Raw genomic sequence first — 17,342 nt, 5'->3', positions numbered from 1 at the left:
ATATGAGGTCTAACATACAACAACTGACATTTCAGAGAGATAATAGAATATAAGGGGAAAATGCAGAAATTAAAAAGAATGATGAATGAGAAATTTTATAGAACTGGTATTAAAAATACCACACTCCAGATCCAGGAAAACTAACTTCTAGCTATATAAACAAACTCATTCTTAAGTACAACATAGAGAAATGCAGAATACCAAAGACAAAGAGATGATCTTAAAAGCTGCCAGGGAGAAAAAAACAGAATGCCTATAAAGGAACAACAGTAAGACTGACAGCTAACCTTAACAGCTGATCACAGTGAAAAAAAGAGCTAGAAGTCTATATCCAGGGAAACCCCCTTCCAAGTTTCAGAATAAAATCAGAGAGACTTTAGCAACTCTACCAGTAAACTTCCTGCAGTTAATAATAAACGATTTACTTCAAGGAGAAGAAAAACAAATACGGACAGTCAAAGATGACAGGAGAAGTGATACCTTTTTTTTCACTGTGATAAAAAAGATAACATGAAATTTACCACTTTAACCACTTTTAAGTTTAAGTTTAAACTTTTAAGTTTAGTTTTAGTAGTGTTGATAAGCTTTTATTGGTAAAATCATATAAACAAATACCAACCGCTTAAAACAATAATAATGTCTAATTTGCAGAATTATCGAAAAAGGCAAAACTGAAATACTGTACAATTATAGCATAATATTTAAGAAGGAAGTGAAAGTGTCTTCTAAAATCCTTTATTTTCCAGAAGGACTGTAAAGATACTAACTTTAGATTTTATTAAGTTAAATATGTATGATAGAATACCTAAGTAGCCACTAATAGAACTGGATATAAAATGTAACTTTCAAACTATTAAAGGTGAAAAGAGAGTGAAAAAATTGAAGACAATCCAAAAAAAAGAAGGAAAAAGAGGACAGAAAAATCAGAATGTTGGGGAAGATGCACATCTAAAATGATATAAATAAGTTCAAAACATCAGCGATCACAATAAAATGTAATACTGCTTCATGATGAACACTATTATCAAATTAGTGATAGAAAAGAACTACCTTAAACTGATAAAAGACATCTAAAATATTTTTTAAATCTAATACATAATATATACCACCATTTTTATTCAACATTGGTCTAGAATCTAGCCAATGCAGTAAGACAGGGAGAAAAAGGATTTGAAAGAGAGAAGAAAGAAAGAGAGAAACAAAGCTTTCCACATTTACAGATGTTATAATTGTCTACTTAGGAAATTCAAAAGACTCCATAGCAAAACAGATTCTAGGAGGACAAGGATGGAAGCAGCAAGACCACTGGAGAAAGCTAACACAATGATCCAGGTGTGAGGTGACGAGAACTGTGAACAGGAAGTTGGTAGTGAAGACGGAAAGATGTGGATGAATTTGAGAGACATTTAAGAGGGGACTTGACTGTGGATTATGTGGGAAAAACACAGAAAGTGAGGTGTCAAAAAATCCTATTTGTCTGCCCCATGCAACATGCTGGGTTGTAGGTCAGTGAGAAGAGGGGACATCATGAGTTTGGTTCTGGTTATGCTAACTTTGAATGGCCTCAGAGATACGAAACATATCAAGTAAACTGGACACACAGATCTGGAACTTGTTGAAGAGGTCAAGCTGGATTTCTGGGTTATCTGCATAGAAGCGGTAACTGAAGCGATGGGTTTGAATTTGGTCACCTAGGTGGAGGGAGTTGAGTGAAAGGAGGATTGGGCTAAAATGGGCATTTAGGACCTCCAAAGGGTCTGAGAAGTATGAGGAATACTAAAAGAGTTCTATGCTACAGAGGCCAAGGGGAGAAAGTGTTTTGAGGAAGAGGAGAGGTTAGCAATGTAAAATTCTGTGGCTCGTGCTATCTGGGATATTCTTAACTGTTGACATAATAATGTTATCATCTGTGTCTTGTTCACAAAATATGTTTGATTATGGACAAGCTCTCCATTTTTATCACCCCTATGGTACCCAAGACCAGTAGGTCTGCCCTCCCTCCAGAATGCCCATCTGATAGGAAATCAGGAAATAATAATTAACAGTACTATTTATCCCAGCAAACTGATTTGGAAAAACATTCTTCTACGGAAAAGCTCACCTGTACACACATACACACATCTGCATAGTGCACTCTGATGATCAAATCAAGTGAATTTGACACTATCTGCTACTTCAGGTAATATGGGTCTTTAGACCCATACATTAACAGATCACTGAGAAGTGACTATATATTTTAAAAAACTTGTCCAAAACTGCAGCCAACAATTCATGGTCGCTGAAACATATACGGCATTAAAAAGTAATAAACGTTATGACTGTAAAACAATAATGCTTAGCAGAGATGAGATACTGCAAAAAAACAAACCAACCAACCAACAAACAGAAAAACCTAAAGGGATTGCTCAATGAAGTAAGGTAGCACAGGCTGTGTCTGTCTCGCAACCCAATTAAAGATGGCCGGTTTATGTCTTTGAATCTTACAGGAGGCAACCAAAGAGGCTTGTGGGAGGTTATGAAACACAGGCTTTTCAATTTTAAATATGCAATTACTATAATCTAAAAACAAACGCTTTGCAGGACAACATGCACTCTGCTTGTACTCAGAGTCCTTTACTCCTATCCAGGGTTGTGTAATTAACTCAGGGATTAATAATCTGTCACTTCCTACCGAGCTGCCCATTTCAGGTACCACTGGTCAGTCAAGCTCCCTGTGCAGCTACCTCTGAACTCAGTCTCAGTGTCCTCCTCAACACTAGACCACAAAGCCGCCCCCAATCCACCCGTGTGGCACATGACACAAGCCCTCTTCGCCATCAAGTGTCAGCATGCTACCTCACATGAAAGCATCTTCAACTACATGCCTCCCAAGGACTCTGTAATACACTTAGAATGATCTTTTCATGGTAGGCTCTGCCTATCTCACCCAATTCATCTTCCTCCTAATCTCCCCTGTGCTCTCTATACTTCATCCACGATAACTTTCTGAAAAAAACTCTTTCAAGCTCTTTCTTATTCAAGATCACTTGCTCAGACTTTCCCTCCCTGAAGGACTCTTCCTTCTATCCCTGCGTGGCTGGATCATTCCCATCCCTCACATCTCAGTTTAAACGTCACATCAGGGAATTCCCTGGTGGCGCAGTGGTTAAGAATCCGCCTGCCAATGCAGGGGACACAGGTTCGAGCCCTGGTCCAGGAAGATCCCACATGCCGCGGAGCAACTAAGCCCGTGGGCCACAACTACTGAGCCTGCATTCTAGAGCCCATAAGCCACAACTACTGAGCCCTCATGTCACAACTACTGAAGCCCATGCACCTAGAGCCTGTGCTCTGCAACAAGAGAAGCCACTGCAATGAGAAGCCCATGCACCGCAACGAAGAGAAGCCCCCGCTCACCACAACTAGAGAAAGCCCGAGCGTAGCAACAAAGACCCAACGCAGCCAAAAATAATAAATTAATTAATTAAACGTCACTTCATCAGAATCCTCACAATAACACTGTGAAGTAATCCCAACTTTAGACGAGGAAACTGAGGCACAGAGGTTAGGTCACTTGCCCACAATTATACAGGTAGTCACTGGGATTATTCACCGCTGTACTGGACAACCTATCTCAACTACTTGCAATTTTAATTCCCTTACAGGCATTTATCATGGTTTGCAACGACTTGGTGTATTTGTTTATTTTATTTGTTTTCCCCCGCAGTATTATATAAGGGAAGCATGAGGGCAGGGCTACATCTGCCTTGTTCACTGCGGTATCCTAGCATAGAACTTCCAAATAGTAAGACTCAAAAATGTTTACTGAATGAATGAATGAATGAACAAACGAACTGAACTGAACTCATATGTCTTTGTGACTACATTAGGAGAGTAAATCTGAGATACAGAGGAGCTAGTTTGGAGATTTGAAGGACAGTGACCGTATGTGCCCCATAACTAAGTCCTTTTTAATTTTCCATCCACCGCAAAGACACAATAAGAAACAAGCCCAACAACTGAGTAATGTATTATTAATACTTCCTAATAAGGAAACAAATTCTGCTTCAGGGTGATGCCTGCCTCAAGTGCATCTGAAGTGGATCACAAAGTACATCTAGTCAGCCTGATTCAGTTCAGCATCCCTGACCATTAGGTTAGCTTGGTGAATTTCACCCCTCTGGCAAACTAGACCCTTTATTATCCTGCATGTCCATATTAAGTTACAGGGGATTTGCAAACACATGTCCTAAATCTACCTATTTATTCAGTAAACTGATCTCCCACCCAAGTCATTCTCTGAGGAATTGTCAACCTAGGCATTTGACAGAAAGTTATTTTTGTGCAAAGGCAAAGATTCTACCAGCAAGCTAGCCCCAGACTTCTAACAAGGAGTTAACAAGGAAAGGAAATCGGCTACTGCTTCAACCTGAAAGAATGAATATCTTGTGACCTCCCTGGCTTTTCCCTTAACTATCTATAGCATCTTGTTCTGCAAAATTAAGCCATTTAAAGGGACAATGGAAGCAAACAAGACCAGCATTTTACACTTTGCTGTAAGCACAGTATGAGATTGGTAAGAAATAGGAAACAACTGGCTCAGCTTCTGAGGGATGGTGGGGGGTAAGCCAGTCTTGGATTATACCCTGGCAAAGAACAATCCACAATGTAAGCAATTCATGTGCATATGATGGGAAATCAATCATCAAAGCCTGATCCCTCTGCCCCCGGATGGCCTGCTGTTTGGATACTAGGAAAGATGCTAAACTCTGGGAAAGGGTTGGCTGATTCACCAAAGATCTAATTGTGAAATATCCTGCTCCTGATCAGTTTTCAGTTCCCAGGACCTCACTGCAACAGTGAATACTGCTGACATTCCCTCTCGGAAATGCTCCCCTTCCTGGGTCCTCTAATGCCAGTCCTTCCTGCTTCCTCTCCTATATCTCCAATCCTCCCTCCCTGGGACTCTACCCTCATCCATCCCTCCAACATGCGAATCTCCTGCATTCCATTCTGAGTTTTATAGCACTGCTCACCTTGTGCTACCGCTTCAAATACATCCTCTTTCTACCAAAGGAGATCAATCTCTACCAAAGCCGTATCTCCATTCTCCACTCCCCTGAACTCCGAATCTGTATCTAACCGCCTGCTGTGCATGTCCATCCGGCTACGCCAGTAAACACCTGCAGCGTCACGTGTCCCAAACACGTCGTCTCCCCCCCAAAACCTGCTCCTCCCCCCACTCGTCATGCTGATGAGCAATACCTGATAAAAGTGGACCACCAAGTTCAGGGTCACATCAGCCAACTGGCCCCCTCCATCAATTCCACTCCCACATTCCATTAGTTTGGGCAATCCTGCCATCTATAAACCCTCAGCTTCTTACTTTCCTCCTTCTCCAGCCCCACCGTGACTACCTCAGTTCAAGTCCTCCTGCCTGGATTACTGCAGTAGCTTCGTTATTGATCTCCTGCCTCCCCTCCTCCGTCTCCCACATACTAACCTTACTTCTGCACTAATCATTCTAAAACATGAATCTAATCATGTTAATCCCCTGCTTTAGAACTTCAATGGCTCCCCACTGCCAGAAGAAGGGGTTTCCAAAACTTCTCCTATGAGAAAAAAAAAAAATTTAAGTATGATTCTCAACAGATGCTTATTTATATATAAATTATATCCATGTACTATTCTAAGTCAAATGTTTATAAAGTTTAGTTTCTTCATCTTAGGACAAAATGAAGAAATTTTAATATTTTTTTCTGATCCCAGTAGATTAGTTTGTACCTCTGCTGGGGTATTCACTCTGTGCTCTGAGGATGGAGGGTAGCATCTATGCCAATATCCCCCAGCACAGAGGATGACGTCAAACTCCTTGGTCTGGCCTTCAAGGTGTTTCACAATCTAGCTCCAACTCCCCTCTTCAAACACCTCGTCACTCCTCCACCACCACAGCTGCACCCACTAGCGACTGTTCCATAAGAGTGCCATTCATGGGCAAGCACAAGATAGCACAAAGAGCTGAGACTTTGATGTCAGATCCCTCCCTGCCAACATCTAACTGTGTGACCTAAAGTCACTTTCTGCACCTCTCTGGGGCTCAATTTCCCCTTCTGTAAAGTGAACATAAAATGAATATAATAATACCTATACTTTGCAGGGCTGTCGTGAGTATTAAGTGAGGTAGAGCAAAAAGTGAATCAGGGCGCCATGCAAAGAGGAGAGGCTTTTATAAGTGGTACCTCAGAGTAAGTTCTATAGCATATGTTGTCCCCTCTACTTGGAATTCCCGGTTCTCTTTTCTTCTGTGGCCAGGCTTCTTAAATACCTTTCAATGTCTAGTGTAAAAGATCACCTCCTCTGAGAAGAATGACTGATCCTCCCGAGGCGAGTCTGTCATTCAAACCTGTCTGCCCCCGGGAACCATCTGTAAGCCTCCACTGAGTCATATCACTGATCACTGCTTATCCCAGGCATGCTGGCATTTGACTGCTGGCATGCGTGTCTTTCTTGCCCACTCAACTGCCACTGCTTGAGGAAGTCTGACATTAATTTCAGAGTTCCCAGCAATTAACAAAGTCCCTAGCACATAACAGGTGCTCAATAATAGTTTATCAGTATTTCCATATGCAAAGGGGAAAGAGGACTGTTTAAAAGTGCACATATATGCACAATTTCATGTTATAATAAGGACGACTTACTTAATGATTTACAAAGTGCTTTCACATATGTTTGTAAGAAACAGTTTGTTACCTCCCCCTCTGCCCTGTAGCAACTCATAAAATAGATAATAACTTAGAGAAAAGTAACTGTTTGACTATATCCCTTTGATGAGTTTTCTCTTCCATCCTGATCCGATGCCAAGTTAATGTTATCATAAAATAATTCCATTAAGTGCAATTGTGCAGTTTACTGAGCCATTACTGTCATCAAAAAGTGAAATTACATTCAAAGCCGGAAACAGAGGCTTACCCAGGAATAAATGTCATTAACATGGCAAACAAATTACATGCAGGAGAAACAGAAATAGCAATATGACCGGAATTCCAACCCATCCTCAGCATAAACAGATGATTACATTTTAATATTTATTCATACATTATCAGTGAAAACAAATCACACTGGCAAGTACCTTCGAGTTAAATTCATATTTGTTCAAAAAGGCAGAGGCTTATGTATTCTCTCTGACTGCAGGCTACACTGGGCATGCCTGAGCTTTATGCAGACAACCTTGCTGCCTAACATATGCATGACCTGCAGGATAAACTAGTATATAATATTTACATAAGAAGAAATTGAACTGGTGGAAAGATGAGGTGGAGGCCAGGGGAGGGAGGGCAGGACGGGGAGAATAAAGCAAGACGCACAATAAAAAGGCAAAAGCGAGCATCAGAGAGCATCAAATCATCTGATGCTGAAGGCAATTAGAGAAAGGGCAATGATGTCTGGCCCTGGGTGACCAGAGCCAGATTGCGGGTGTCTGCTGGAGGCGAGAACCGCGGTCCTTGGAGCCCGTGTTAATGGAGTGGCAGCCCCAGTGCAGGCGGATGACACCGTGCATGCGTGGCCAGCCTTCCCAGGCCCCGGGTGAGGGCGGGGGAGCAGGAGGACCCCTGGAGATGCTGCTGCTCCCACTAGGATACCGAGTGCATCCCTCTTTCCCCGACCAGTGACTTGTTTCCAAGGGGTGTGAGCTCACCTGGACCGGCCCCATGTCAGCTTGTCTTTGTTCATTTCTTGGGAGGATATGAGGACAAAGTCACTGTTGCCGGGACAGCTTCGCCACGCTGGCGAGGACGCCCTTCCTGGCAACTCCTGCTCCAAGTCATCATTCTCTTCCCTGAAGTCCTACTGTGCTTCTGGATGGATGGCAGCACCTAAACCCACACGGCCTCGCACCTCTCAGCAGCCCCAGCAGCGCCCAGCAAGTGGAGCCTTCCAGCTGGAGTTGCTCCCTCTCAGGACAGCCCCTCCTCTCGGCCAGCCAGGCTTCACGCTTGCACAGCCTGGAAAAAGGGCCAGTTCTCAAATCTGCTTAATCAGGTGAGGTAGAATGCGAAGCTTGCTCTACTGGGTCTTAGCTGTGCGACCTTTGAGCTTGAATTGAAGCCTCAGTCTCCTCACTTGTGAAAGGGGGATAGAAGTGCTGTCCCACTGCTTACTGAAGGAGCGCCTACTGTGTGCTGGGTGCTGATCTCAGCGCTTGGAATGCAGCACGAAATAGTCAAAGACTCCTGTCCTCGTGGAGCTGACATTCTAGCAGGGAGAGCGCTAGAATGTCATAGCTTATTATTGTATGTTAACACGTGATTAGTTCCATGGGGAGGAAAAATGACAGAAAGCAGAGTGAACGGGAGGGCAATCAGAAGGGCCAGGGGCCAGGTGACAGGCCCAGGCTGCTCTCTGGGAAAGGCTGGATGCTGGCTTAGGCCCCCTTCCAGCCCCTCCTCCCCGACTCACGCACACAGGCACCTACCACACCCTGGTCGGCTTGTTCCTCACCACATACGGGGAGGGGGAGACCAACCCCTTAGGGTCTGTTGAAATATGAAGAAAAATGTGTGATCAGGAGCATGACTCCTGTGCTGGGCTCTTGGGCCCACTTCAGTCTGTCTGTCTCAAATCTAGGTATTTTTGTTTCAATTTAATTTTATTTTTAAGAAAACAAAACAAAAATCTGCACTAATTTACCTGGTTTCATAGGAAAACATTTTTTTTTTAATTTTTTACATTTTTTGGTGTCTGTTTGTATTAAATAATTTGCTACATTTGAATGTAAGAGGTATACAGAATATATGTATATTTCTAACATAAAAAACGTAATTTTTTTCTTCTCAAGATTTTTTCTTAAGAGGAGAGAAAGATATTTTTTCAGGAAAAACAAACTTTAAAATAAAAGAAGAGGAGAATAAAATCTATTTCTCCCCTTTCCCCAACCTCTGTCTACCCCTCTTTCCCAGGAACAAATCAAAAGGTGGATCGTCTTGTAAAGAACGTAAACTTTTAGTCCAGAATGATGTCTTTTTCTCAATGCAGTGAGCTGTAGATTCTCTAGTTTGACCCCTGGGGGTGGGAAGGGGGGAACTGAGGCAACATGGAGAGGAGCTCGGGGGGTGGGGGGGAGCAGGGTAATGAATTTGCTTTCTTTAGTGAAGGAGGAATACAATCAAGCATTTTGTATTCAGAATGTTGTGCAATATTTTGGAATGGAACATTGGTGTGTTTAGAGATTTAGTTTAAAAACAAAACAAAAAGATTGATCAAATCTGTACAGTTTATATTGTTCCAGATTTTTTTAAGTTTGTATTAAAAGCATGATATATAATAACAAAAAAACAAACCAAAAAAAGAAGTGCCACGGGCAGGGGTTGCCACTGTACATAAGGGAATGAAGGAGAAGTCTGAATAAAGCTGTAAAAGAGGCAAGTGGGTGAGCAAGCAGTTGTCTGGGAAAGGGTGCGAAGGCCCTGCATTGGGAACTTGAGTCACAGCAAGGAGGCCTGTGAGGCCGGCACAGAATGAGAGAGGCGTAGGAGGAGGTGAAGTCAGGAGATGAGGTTCTCCACCGCATTTCTGAGAAGGCTGATGGAGATCATGAGTGAAACGCACTTAGCAGGACATCATAACCGTGGGCACTCGCTATGTGACAGGCACTGTGCCACATGCCTGATGTCCATTAGCTCAGTGAGTCTGCACAACCGCCCTGCAAGGGTTGTTCTGTACTTGCCTGTTTTACACACAAGGAAACTGAGCTTTGGGCAGATTATTTAATCTGCCCAAGGTCATAAACCTTCGTAACTGGTAGTGATAGGATTCAAAGGCAAAATTCAAACCCAAGTAGCCTAGCTCCAGAGACAGTGCCTTTACCCCCTGAGCTGACTGACTCGCAAGCAAAAGATGTGGATGAGCGTGGTGAAGGAGAAGCGTGTGACGGCAGAGCAGCCCCAGGAGAGGGATAACGTGGAGAAGGAGGGGGAAGCAAGAACTAAGCAGGTCTGTAACAAGAGCAGAAGGCCTGAGGCCAAAGAAAAGACAGGCAGAGCAAGCAGGGAACAGAGGGAGAGCTGGGTACACAGCTGCTTGGGCCACAGGGGCCTGACCACACACACAGGGGAAGGGGGACCCACAGACAAAAGCAGGGCCCATGCAGTGGGCCAGCAGCAGACCCAGGTGAATTCATGGAGCCATAAAAATTCCCTACATTGAGATCCTCTAAATGCACAGACACCTGGGTAAAGGTGTCCCATCCTCCTAAAAAATAGAGAGCAAGAAATGTTTTGTATAGCATGAACAGTAAGCCAGATTGTGAGCATGAATCAAGACACTAAAACTTTCTCTTTCTAACCTGAGTTTTTGAAACAAGTACCCTTTCTGTCTCTCCTAGGTGAAAACATGGTAACAACTAACAGATTTATTTTGCTCAAGGAATAAATATCAGACACTACATGGAAACTTTGTACATATAATTTCATTTCATCATCAAAACACTAAAAGCTGGTTTATCCTCATTCATGGGTGGGGAAACTGAGGCTCAGAGAGGTTAAGTCACTAAGCCAGGTGCTCACAGGGACAGGAAGTGTCCAGTGTGAGCACTGACCATCACTGAGCCAACACTGTCCAGTACAGTGTGAACATAACCATGTCCCACACTATCCCCTATATTCCAGCCTACGGCAGCACCAAGATTTACAAGGAACACAGACAAGCAGGAGCAAACGCTATCATTGCGGAACAGAGCTCTGGATCTTCTCTCATTCGGTAAGTCATCCTCACAGAAGCTCTGCAGTCTCATTACTATGTGCCTGGCCAGCAGGAAGGGGAGCTCTTCCTGGAGTGTCCACCACATGGATCAGGGAAGCATGGACTACCACAGACTCTGAGTAATTCCACAGGCTCAGAAATCCTGGGGACCAGCTCAGCTGGTTGTCTGAGGTTCAGGATAAAAGGCACTGCAAGGGGGTTTGTAAAGAAACTCAATGCCTAGAACATAATCACTTCGGCTCCTTCTCAATGTTCCTCACTATGCTCTATACCTCCCAGGGGCTCAGTCAATCTAGAAAAGCCCAGTGGATACTGGTCATATTTATGGCCACTCAGCATCTTTTGGACTCACTTCCTACAATTTAGAATTCCCCATATTTTGAAGCCTGCCTCCCTATGACAGAAGCTCAAACCTGCTCTGCCAGCTTCCATTGCAATTATGGCACAGGTATGTGCCCAGAGACACCTGTCCAGACTTTGACTCAGGAGCTAATGACATAGAAGAGGGGACAGGAAAATCATTTTCTTTGGCTATGTGACAGAAATGAATGATCCTTACAAAAATTCCAATCCTGTACAAAATAAATGCACAGAAATCTCTTGAATTTCTATACACTAATGACGAAAAATCTGAAAGAGAAATTAAGGAAACACTCCCATTTACCACTGTAACAAAAAGAATAAAATACCTACGAATAAACTGACTTAAGGAGACAAAGGAACTGTATGCAGAAAATTATAAGACCCTGATGAAAGAAATTAAAGATGATACAAACAGATGGAGAGATATACCATGTTCTTGGATTGGAAGAATCAACATTGTAAAGATGACTATACTACCCAAAGCAATCTACAGATTCAATGCAATTGCTATTTTTCACAGAACTAGAACAAAAAATTTCACAAGTTGTATGGAAACACAAAAGACCCCAAATAGCCAAAGCAATATTGAAAAAGAAAAATGGAGCTGGAAGAATCAGGCTCCCTGGCTTCAAACTATACTACAAAGCTACAGTAATCAACACAGCATGGTACTGGCACAAAAACAGCAATATAGATCAATGGAACAGGATAGAAAGCCCAGAGATAAACCCACGCACATATGGTCACCTTATCTTTGATAAAGGAGGCAAGAGTATACAGTGAGAAAAGACAGTCTCTTCAATAAGTGGTGCTGGGAAAACTGTAGAGCTACATGGAAAAGAATGAAATTAGAACACTCCCTAACACCATACACAAAAATAAACTCAAAATGGATTAAAGACCTAAATGTAAGGCCAGACACTATCCAACTCTTAGAGGAAAACATAGGCAGAACACTCTATGACATAAATCACAGCAAGATCCTTTTTGACCCACCTCCTAGAGAAAGGGAAATAAAAACACAAATAAACAAATGGGACCTAATGAAACTTAAAAGCTTTTGCACAGCAAAGGAAACCATAAACAAGATGAAAAGACAACCCTCAGAATGGGAGAAAATATTTGCAAATGAAGAAACTGACAAAGGATTAATCTCCAAAATTTACAAGCAGCTCATGCAGCTCAATATCAAAAAGCAAACAACCCAATCCAAAAATGGGCAGAAGACCTAAATAGACATTTCTCCAAAGAAAATATACAGATTGCCAACAAACACATGAAAGAATGCTCAACATCATTAATCATTAGAGAAATGCAAATCAAAACTACAATGAGGTATCACCTCACACCAGTCAGAATGGGCATCATCAGAAAAATCTAGAAACAATAAATGCTGGAGAGAGTGTGGAGAAAAGGGAACCCTCTTGCACTGTTGGTGGGAATGTAAATTGATACAGCCACTATGGAGAACAGTATGGAGGTTCCTTAAAAAACTAAAAGTAGAACTACCATATGACCCAGCAATCCCACTACTAGGCATATACCCTGAGAAAACCATAATTCAAAAAGAGTCATGTACCACAACGTTCATTGCAGCCCTATTTACAGTAGCCAGGATGTGGAAGCAACCTAAGTGTCCATCAACAGATGAATGGATAAAGAAGATGTGGCACAAATATACAATGGAATATTACTCAGCCATAAAAAGAAACAAAATTGAGTTATTTGTAGTGAGATGGATGGACCTAGAGTCTGTCATACAGAGTGAAGTAAGTCAGAAAGAGAAAAACAAATACCATATGCTAATACATATATATGGAATCTAAAGGAAAAAAAATGGTTCTGAAGAACCTAGGGGCAGAACAGGAATAAAGACGCAGACGTAGAGAATGGACTTGAGGACACAGGGATGGGGAAGGGTAAGCTGGGACGAAGTGAGAGAGCGGCATGGACATATATATACTACCAAATGTAAAACAGATAGCTAGTGGGAAGCAGCCGCATAGCACAGGGAGATCAGCTCGGTGCTTTGTTACCACCTAGCGGGGTGGGATAGGGAGGGTGGGATGGAGACGCAAGAGGGAGGGGATATGGGGATACATGTATACATATAGCTGATTCACTTTGTTATATAGCAGAAACTAGCACACCATTGTAAAGCAATCATACTCCAATAAAGATGTTAAAAAAAAAAAAGTTCCAACCCTTCTCAACAAGTTTTCTTCCTCTCTTACCCGACTGCATCCTGCGTATTGATACAGGAAAATCCCTAGCCCTTGTAAACGCTCATGTGCAGCATGCACAAAGAAAAAATGGCAGGGAACAATTAATGGGAGCTGGATCAGCTGTAACTATGCACACGAGGAAAGACAAAGGAATAACAGGAAACGGAAACACAATACCAGACACAACAAGCTCCCAAAGCAATAATTATATTACAATTTCCCACCAGCTGGCTTAGAAATCTCAAAGCACTGAAACGTCTATCTTCCATTCCCAAGTAAAATGCCCTTCCAGTTTGGGGAAATACTACCATCACTTCCCAATGTCCCTGAGGCTCCACTGAAGAGAACCCATTGTGAAAGATTCTAGAATGAACAAGACCTACTACCTTCCCTCGGCATGAGGTCCTAGACACTCCTTGCAGGTCAGCCTATATTTCTGATGATGAGAAAGGATTCAAGATTATGTCTGGATTACCTTCGAGACATCTCCTCTGACCAAATGGCTTCTCCTAGCCCCCAGAATGCACTTCATCCAACAAGCGTTCTTGAGTGTCAGTGATGTTCTATTATGCTATGCTGAGGGTACATAAGAGAATAACAGATTATCCTACTCCTTAAGAAGCCAAAACTCACTTAGAGTTCCAGCAGCACTGAATTTATACTGAATGAAGAGCTGGGGGCTCTGCAAGATGACATGCCTTCAGGTAGGAAAGAAGAAAGCAAATGTACAAATGCTCTTTGTTCCAGTGGAGGAAAGAGACGAAGACTAAGAGAGGTAAGACAAGGAGGAAGGAAGGAAGGAAGGAAAGGAAGAGAGGGAGGGAGGGAGGAAGGAAAGAAATAAGGAATGGGGGGAGGGAGGGAAGAGAAATAAATTAAAAGGACAAATTGAGGCATAAGATATGATACATGGAAGAGATATGTTCTTGTAGATCTGAAGTTCTCGCTTGGAGATGGGCTAAGATATCATTGCCTAATCTGGAATTACAACGTTTGAATCCTTGAACCTCTCCAAGAGTTCAACTCTTAGGAAGACCCATAATTGTCTCTTACTGGTTTTCAAATAATTCACATATTCTTTCAAGTTCAAGAATACTCCTAAGACTTCAATACACAGTCTCTGCCTTGAGTATCTGACAAAACAGAGGAATCGAAACAGATATTTCACTTGTAGAATAGCCTAAGTGACATATGTTTTGTGACATGGTTCAAGACACTCATCTCTTTCTATTCATCAACTGAAATATCAAAGAATTCTCCTACAAAGGAGAATCTCAAATAATTACCCATTTCAGCTGCCTTTGAGTATGAAGCTTTCATAACTCATCCAATGTCTTGATCAGAATGATGATTTACAGACTTCTACTTTTTTTTTTTTTTTTTGAGAAACCATCCCTTCAAGTAAACAAGTTCATACCCTAAGTTGCTGACCTGACCCATGGCTCCAGAGGTGAACATGTGACCATAAGTACACAATCTGCATATTCATTCTCCTGGTCACACTGTTTAAGACCTTAGCACATGACCCAAGGTAGTTCTTGGCATAGGATTTTGGTCAAACAACAGGGAACCTAGAGTTGCTTAAGCTAGTAGAATATGAATCTGAGTTTCCCAGTGACTTCCCCATTGGAAAACTTGCCTCAGAAGGCAGCCAACAAAAGGAAAGCAGAGCCAAGATCTAGAGAGACAGAGACTATCCGAATGACACTAAGCATCTGGATCCAGCCGTACCGAAGGCCAACTACCCCCAAGATTTTTCAATAATGAGAAATAAAATAAAGTCCTATTTCCCCCTGAGTCAGCTTGAGTTGCATGCTCTTCCTTTGCACCGATAAGAATCCGGACAATACATTTCCTGTATGCTTCTTCTTATTTCCCATCACACACAACCAACCTGGTCACACACACAACCAATTCCCTGCCTAACTTTGCCTTGTAGCCAGGAGACACATAAATTGTTATTTTACAGGTTGCATTGGAATGACTCCACCTCTAAAGCCTTTTAAACGGGTAGCTAACCTCTGTGATGCTGACCATCGAATATCAAATCTCGTAGGTGCTCTAACATGTCAGCTCACTTTTTGGCCACTAGGATTTCACGGACAGGCGGATCAGCTGCAAATATCTGCTCATCTGTCATGTGCATCCTCCTAGAGCCAAATAAATGTCAAATTCTCTGAGTTCTGCTTCCCCATCCCCATGGAATATAGATTCCTGGAAGGTTTTCACCATATCTCAAATCAAATGAAGAATGTTAGATGAAACGCAGAAGAGCCTCAAATCACAAATCATAGTCACTGGAGGAGACATAACTCTTCAACATATGAAGATTCCTTCTTTTTTTCCCCAAATGAACTTGGAACAATTACTACCTATTCATAACTCTCTAAGTTGGATTTTTAAGCTGTTTTTGATCAGCAGCTGGTTATAATTTTGTAAAAGAGTTTCTCCAATGGCACAAATACTGCTGTACCCCAGAGGAATTGCAGAGCTAATCAATCACTCTTACATAACTAGTACTCACTGTGAAAATAATGTCCTTGACCGAACAATGAACTTGAACACATATTCCAAAGCTTTCAGCGTTCTTAAAATTGGCTCACATTGCTCTCCTCTGCTGGAGGTATCCAAGTAAGTCTTCAGCACCATCATCAATTTCCTGAATAAGGGATTATATTTTCAAGATACATCTCTTTTCAGCCCACAGCATGGTAATTAATTTGTTTACTAAATTATAAGGCATTCAATCAAAGGTTAGAGGTGATGGTATAGCCAAGCTCACTTACTGATTTACACCATAAAAATAACTCTGCTTAAAAATATATGTTTAATACAGGGAGTGAATAAGTATTTCCTGTCCATAAAAAGCCAGCAAAGGAAAAAGTAGTGAGAAAAAAATCTTTTGACTGGGAAAACTAGTCACAATGAGGATGTGAGGGGGGATGATGTGGTGACAATGTTCTTTTCAGCTTTTTCTTCCCACAGAAAATGTTCTTGTAATATCATGGAACTCCGTTGCCTGGAAACTTACCATGTTTCTTTATTACCAGCAGGGTAGGCTTTGAACTACTTGGCCTGCTTTTCCAGGTCCCTTCACAAACAGGCCTCCACCAAGTTTTCCAGCATCATCTCTGATCTCTAACCCTCAAGCTGTACTGAGCTACTTGTCATATGCACTTCCTTCTCTCTAGCCTTTGAATCCCAGTGTGTATCACAAGTAGCTGTTCAATAAATGATAGCTGACTGACTAAATTAATGAACGAACGAGCAAACACTTCCATGTACTTCTGCCACCATAAAATATTCATACCAACCTATGAGTTTGCATATTTTTATTTAATCCAAATAACACAGCCAGATTGGGTTTTGTCAAAAAAGGTAGAAATCACACAGGCTGGTGACAAAAAGAAACTACTCAACTTTTTGTGACCTTGGCATCCTGGCAGGGAAAGTAGGAAGTACACAGTTACTTACTTGTAAGCTAGGGTAGCACTGAAATGCTGTTGAATGTAAGCCTCCAGAACGGTGTTGAAATGCTGGAATTTCCGGTCAGCAATGAGTCCTATTATGTAGATCTTGAGGAAGAAGCAAGGAATCAGTGTTTTGTGGGCAGACCCAGGACAGGAAGCTGTATTCACGTGGCATAACTGAATCCCTATCAAATTCTTTTGCCCAGGAATTAGGTCACTAATATAGCTTCAGTCCTTTTCATTAAGGTAGTACCTCTCCTCAAAAGTATTTCATGAAGTATGCTACAGGGTTTCACGGTCAGATAAGCTTGAGAACTCTCAAGTTATCAACCTTAGACTGCCTTCTTTATTGCAGGCCTTAGAGTCTTCCATATGCTTATGCGCATTGTAAATCTCCAAGAGAGTCATGCAATGGTCAGCACTTCCCTAAGTTCTTTAATCAAAGGATCTTTTTGTCAGGAAGCATATTTCCTTAGACACAGCTTTCTAGGAGGCCCTATTGGGAAGCACTGGATTAAGTCACAGTTGTCTCCAAGTAAGCTCTTTA

The 17,342-nt window shown here is 42.0% G+C and overlaps 1 protein-coding gene across 1 annotated transcript in view; it reads right to left on the bottom strand.

The window, feature by feature from the left end:
* DOCK2 (dedicator of cytokinesis 2) overlaps positions 1 to 17,342 on the bottom strand; it is a 385,217-nt gene that overhangs the window by 327,414 nt on the left and 40,461 nt on the right. The window contains exons 19-20 of the mRNA XM_059917659.1: positions 16,800 to 16,900; positions 15,850 to 15,984 (exon numbers count right to left, since the gene is read on the bottom strand). Of these exons, the coding sequence (XP_059773642.1) occupies positions 15,850 to 15,984; positions 16,800 to 16,900 (236 nt within the window). The remainder of the gene's footprint in view (positions 1 to 15,849; positions 15,985 to 16,799; positions 16,901 to 17,342) is intronic.

The sequence above is a fragment of the Balaenoptera ricei genome, chromosome 3 (genome assembly GCF_028023285.1).
Source record: "Balaenoptera ricei isolate mBalRic1 chromosome 3, mBalRic1.hap2, whole genome shotgun sequence".
NCBI classification, from domain to species: domain Eukaryota; kingdom Metazoa; phylum Chordata; class Mammalia; order Artiodactyla; family Balaenopteridae; genus Balaenoptera; species Balaenoptera ricei.
This window is presented reverse-complemented; position numbering and strand designations above follow the sequence as displayed.